The 6,116-nt window shown below is 39.0% G+C and overlaps 1 protein-coding gene across 1 annotated transcript; it reads left to right on the top strand.

The window, feature by feature from the left end:
• Positions 1–4,815: 4,815 nt before the first annotated feature.
• On the top strand, positions 4,816–5,472 carry LOC133716384 (uncharacterized). The gene has a single exon (XM_062143096.1). It carries the CDS (start codon positions 4,816–4,818, stop codon positions 5,470–5,472), a length of 657 nt encoding a protein of 218 aa, XP_061999080.1.
• The last annotated feature ends 644 nt before the right edge of the window (positions 5,473–6,116 follow it).

Below are 6,116 nucleotides of genomic sequence, written 5' to 3'. Positions count from 1 at the left end.
TTGACGTATAAAATAGAGGAAGGATAAGATTGTTGGGTGATTATTTTACGAGCTAGGTAACCAAAAAAAAATACTCGGGAATATTTTTTTTCAAATTTCTCTTGAGGTGAAATCTTAAATTTGTGGCCTCAATAATAAAGCACACGAGGCACCGAGTCTGTAAGAATTTTCGGGAGGTTTTTGGACATCCGAACTATTTATTATGATTTTTGGAAGTTTTAAAATTAGGAATAATTAATTAAGAAAAAGGGAAATTTCGTGGTGCAATCTGGGTCATTGAGATTAACCACCGCTTGATCACAGCCATTGAAAATCAATTAATGGAGAACTATATAAAGGCGGAAATCAGATCGATCGGGGGGGGGGGGGGGGGGGGGGGGGAAGCACCAGAAGCTTCAAGGCTTCTGACTCCTGTCGGTGACTCGACGACCCGCAATGGGTCTTTATCGAAAATCGTCCGTCCAGCCACGACGTGGTGACGGATCGATCTCATTCTATTTCTCTCCTCGCCGCGGTTCTACCTTCAGTCTTGGTTTGCTGGGCGAGGAAGAAGTATCACAGCTCGAAAGGTTTTTTGGTATTCCGGCGACGGTTGGTTGTACATAAGGTGAGAAGGTTGATCCTTTCGTCAAGATCTATGTCCTGGTATTGTTGTTTCTCAATTTAATTGAGTTCTGAACGAATTGGTGTTCTGGGGCAAAACTATTTCCTTTCCTCTCAAAAATTGGGATTATTTTCAAATGAATTCGAGGTCAGGACGTTACAAACTGGAGTCATAAATGTTTTTAATTATGAACTTCAAATGTTTGAGACTCCTGTTCAGAACTGGCAGGAGGCTAGCTTACCACCAGAAGACAATCCTGGATAATCTGTTATTTGCCTTTCAGGAAAGAAGTAGTGGTCTGATGTTCCCAGCTCTATTTGCATTAGCTGAAGAACTTTTTGAAATTGCTAGACCACAGCTTGAAGAAACTCATACACAGCAGAGTGCTGTTCGAAAAGAAAAAATCTACTTCCTTGAAGATCCAGAGAGTGCTAGGATCCCTATCATAGCCCTAAGAGAATTAGACTGGCATGAATTCCATAGTCTGATAGGAAGTCATAATTCCGAAGACCGTATTCCTCCAACCCTCTTCATTATTGCAGGACCATATGTTGGAAGATACCTAGTAAATGTTCAAAGTGAACATCCTCAAGAACACAAGCTTTGGCTTGTGGAAAATGGTTTTGTTCATAATCTTTGGAGCAAAACAAATGATGATCTCAAGGGTTTGCCCCCGATTATCGTCAACACAGTCAAAAACATCAGAAAAAATGACTGTACCCTGAGACTGAAGTTCAGATCCACTCCACCAGAATGGATTCAGAAAACAAACGGTGAAGTTGAATACATTTCTCCTTATCATTATGTAAGAATTATTCAACGAAAATATCTTCAGCCTGCCTGTGTTGGATACAATGGCCAGCCAAACTCAAGCATTCCATGGATGAAGGCCATGTCCCTTGAATATATTAAGAAGATCATCTCTGAAGATACCAACAATACCTTCCTGGCAGCAGGAGAAAAAACCATTGTTACTGCCTACGATCATCCTGACGTAGTCAGCAGTGACCTATTCCTATCTCTCACCAGAAAAGAGATAGACTCGACACTGGCATGCCTACAGTGGGTTGAAAGACTTGAAAATGACAACCACTACAAAATGTATGTTGATACAGATGTCGAAGACAATGCAACAACTGCTAGAATGGCCCAGGCGGATAACAACTCGTTTGTCCAAGGCTACAATTCAGAAACAGATGAGAACATGTGAAGCAGCAGGTGTAGAAAACACCGAAAGTACTTTTGGACTCTTCCCAAAAGCTACTTTTGCTTTTCAAAAAAGAAGAAGGTGAAAAACATTTCACCTAAAGGAATCTGCTTTTCCCCGTCCGACCTCCACCAACAGGAGCACTCAGGAAAGCAGGAAATCACGGAGTTGTTCTGTACATTTTGTTGTTTTGAATTCTAGTTTGAGTTCCGCTCCCTATATAAGGAGCTTTAGTTTCATTTGTAAGGTATTCGAAAATGGAGACAGAATCATATTCTCTCAAACAAGAAAGCCATAAGTAGCAGTTTGCTCTTCCTTCCTGTAGAGTGTGAAGTAGTGTGCTTTTTCAAGTAAGTGTCTTCATAGTCATGAATAGCTAAAACACCTTTTAGCTGTTTACCAAAGAGTGAGGCTCTGGGTTTATCAATTGTATTTATGTTTAAATAAATAAATTTCTGACTATGGGACCAGTACCTTATCACAAAAATATTTGTTCTATTAATTTTTGTATCTTTATTTTCATCTGTTAGAAGGCCTGCATTTAGTTTTAAAAATATCTTGCATAGTTACCAGAATCATCCTTCACTTTGGCAGCAGTGATTCCGCCCAGTTAGTAACCGCTTAGACAGGAAGTCGTTAGGTGAATTGTGGCATGTTGAAGGCTAGTCCTTAGGAGAGGAAGATTTTGTCTATCTACTCGATACTTTAGAATTTTTGCAGAATTTCCAACAGCAAGTTACAATAGTAGAACTTAACGGTTAAACTTAACGGTGTTAGTCATATATACTAAAATGAAGTTAAAATGCAAAGTTCATACACCATTCTGATAGTTTTAGAAGTTCATACACCAAAGTGTAGAATCATCCATATTTCATACACTATTTGTGATAAAATCTCTATTTAAAATTGACGTATATACTATGATTCGGCTTTGGTTAATGAAATTTTCCTTCAAAAAAAAAAAAAAGTAGGTGTACTTTCTACGTAAACCAAGTACACTCCATGTGGAACCAACTTTATTTCCCATTCCTTTTTGTTTTTTGGGCAAAAGTTGTTTTTTGGGCTGAATTCCTTCATGAGCTAGCTTTTAAATGTATGACCAACGACCCTACGTACTCAATTATAGAAACACAAACACAAATTGACTTCATAAGAAATATTTATGTACAGCTAGACTGATTTTTCCGAGGGAATAAAAAAAAATCGATTTTTCTAATTTGTCACTAGTTCTGTGCAAGAATTTATCCTCACCTGTAGTTTAAAATGTGCAGAAAATATATTAGAGGCAGAGCCTTAACCTCGATCATTAATAGCGGCGGGAAAAGGCGATAAATATCTGGTTAGACTTTGAGAGGACCACTGATGTAGAATTATAATGAACTAAATTAGTCTAAATTTGGTTTTGTTGCAAGAATATTTAGTGACTTAGAAAACAGGCCTAAATTTCTATATATAATTATATAGAAACATACCCAGCTAAATATGTGGAGATATATATACAACATGCTGAAACTAATCACTTTCATCCACTTTTAATGTATCTTAGTTTTCTTTGATCATCTTCAACATTTATACATAATTGCATATTGCACCTGAAGCCCTTTAGGGAACATGACGGAGAGCGAGATTAATAGAACAGAGAATCCGAGTGATGAAACCACATTACCAAGATTTGTGGTTCTGAAATCAAACAACAACAACAAATACTTGAGCTACACAAAGATTAATGAGGAAAATGTTGATCAGGTGCCCATGGGGCTTCTCAAATTCTCTGGAGAAGAAGTCGGGAGCCATTATGCAAAGTTCGAAGTGGAGATGGCAAAGAGTAGTGAGAACCAGGGACTAGTCCACATAAGATGCTGCCACAACAACAAATACTGGGTAAGGCTTCTTGAAACAAATACGTCAAACAATGATCATTGGATCGTTGCGCGAGCTGAGGAGCCAGAGGAAGACCGGTCCAAGAGCTCGTGTACCTTGTTTGAGCCTATTGTCACCTTAGAAGAATTAAATGATCCAATTGTTGACGAAGAGAACGATGATGATGCCATCAGCGATGGTGAGACTGATGATACCGAACAGCATCAAAATCAGGAAGTCATCGATACTCATCCAGATCCTGATGTCATCGACCACCTTCAAGATCACGATGCCACTGATGATCCTCATAACAATGGCAACCCGAGATTAGATGAAGGTTTTCAAGATCAGCATCATGGTAAAGATGAATCAAACATCCCTGAGGAACACCAAGCAAATGAATTAGTGAGTCACGATGATGATGAGGAGATCAACAACGACGACGAAGAAGATGATAATAATAATAATCGTCGTGCTCGTGCTCGTCCTCGTCTGCCACGAAACGAAATGGATAGGAAGAGAATATTAGTCCGTCTTCGCCATGTCCAACTCGGACACTACGTAGGCTTGCGGAGGGACAATGTCGACGCACAACACTTCATGGGAGGCTTATCCACTTCACCTGACAATGATACCAACAACAGTATGGATGAGAATAATATTAGTACGAATGAACAAACTAACCGTACAGGTGAGAATAGCAACAGTGCGGATGATCAGACTAACCGTACAGGCGAGAATAATAACAATACAAATGATCAAACTAACTGTACAAATGATATAGCACCGTGTGACGTGTTCACGGTCATTAATTGGGAATCATTGGTGATATTTCCCAAACATGTGGCATTCAGGGGAGATAATGGAGTCTTCCTCAGCACTGATAGTCGCAGCTGGTATGAAGGTCACATGTGTTTGGAGTACCGAGCCGATGACTTTAGAGATGGAATGGCAGCGCATGAGATTTTTACTAATCCAGACGGAAGCATCCGCATAAAATCCGATTATTTGGGCAAGTTTTGGTGTCGTAGGCCGGGTGACCCTAACTGGGTCGTTCCTGAGTCCTGACTCGGATAACCCGACTCGCAACGACACGTTGTTTCAGCCGATTAAAATTGACGAAAACGAATTTGCTCTCCGCAATATGGGAAACTTTCACATCTGCAAGAGATATACACTCGGTTGCATGGTCGGTTTCACTGCAAATGTCACCAATATCCCCATATATGCCCACCTGAGAATTGAAGAGATTGTTAAGTCAAGAATTGTGTATGATGTCAGTTATCACCTCACGCAAGCTAGGATCTACGATTATGAAAACGAAGTCGAAATTGCCATTGGAGAGGCCGTGAATTTGACCCAAGAAACCACTGGGATGACATTTAAGCTATCATACAAAAGGACCAAGAGCACGTGTTGGAATGATGCCAAAACCATGTCTATCAAGTCTGGCGGCGTTAAAACAACCATGCAAGCTGGTGTTCCGGTAATTGGAGACGACGAAAAGCTTGTAATTAGTTCAAATGAGTTTACGAGTGGATCAACAATATTTAAGTGGGGAGAAGTTGAGACATGGGAAACTCCAGTGCAGAGCGTGTGCAGAGTTGACGTGCCGGCAATGACTAAGTTGAATGTGAGTCTTGTGGCGAATAAAGCTTCATATGAAGTTCCATTTAACTATTCTCGCCGCGACACTCGTACCAACGGTCAAATAAGCAACGACAACGACATGGATGATGGCATTTACATTGGGTTCAATTTCTATAACTTCAAGTACAACATCAAGCAAAAAAATCTGTGACTTTCATTCATGGGTCGTTTAGTTATTAAACTTTGATATATAGCACAATCGATTCATGATAGTATTGTAGCATATCACAGTCCAATCAGTGTCATTGATAGTGCAAAATTAGAGAGATATCTGCTTTTAAGTAATTGAATAATAGATAGATATATGACATAAACGTAATGCATGCTTCAAAATAGTGCCAAGGCTTATAATGCTACATTTGCAAGTTTTGAATAAGCTAGAGAAAGAAAAGACACATTTTAGCTTATTTAGTTTGTGTTCATAGTTGAGGGATAGGTGTCCAAACAAAGAAACCTGGCAGAGAAATCACAAATCCTACCTAAAATTGAAAAAGCTAGCTCGACAAGACAAATAAAGAAAATGCTCTATATATTCTAGTTTGGTTACAGAAATTAATTACCAGAAGAAGTAAAATTGGCTCAAGTAAATAATTTATAAGGGTACTCTTTTCCATTTCCTTCATGATCTTATTAGCATACCGAAAACTACCCGAAAAGCTTAAAACCATTATCCACGTGAAATACAATTAACTCCATACTCAAATATGTTAATTACAATTCATGATGATGATCTCATTCACCCAACTTAATTAAGAATTATCCTTGAATCTCCTAACCTACCTAAGTTTGGCCCAA

This window comes from Rosa rugosa, chromosome 6 (genome assembly GCF_958449725.1).
Source record: "Rosa rugosa chromosome 6, drRosRugo1.1, whole genome shotgun sequence".
In the NCBI taxonomy this organism is placed as follows: Eukaryota; Viridiplantae; Streptophyta; class Magnoliopsida; order Rosales; family Rosaceae; genus Rosa; species Rosa rugosa.
The sequence above is the reverse complement of the archived record's forward strand: the minus strand, read 5'-3'. Positions and strand labels throughout refer to the sequence as shown.

Excerpts from the sequence above, each read along its gene's own strand:
- LOC133716384 (XM_062143096.1), top strand. The coding sequence starts at position 4,816 with ATGGGAAACTTTCACATCTGCAAGAGATATACACTCGGTTGCATGGTC.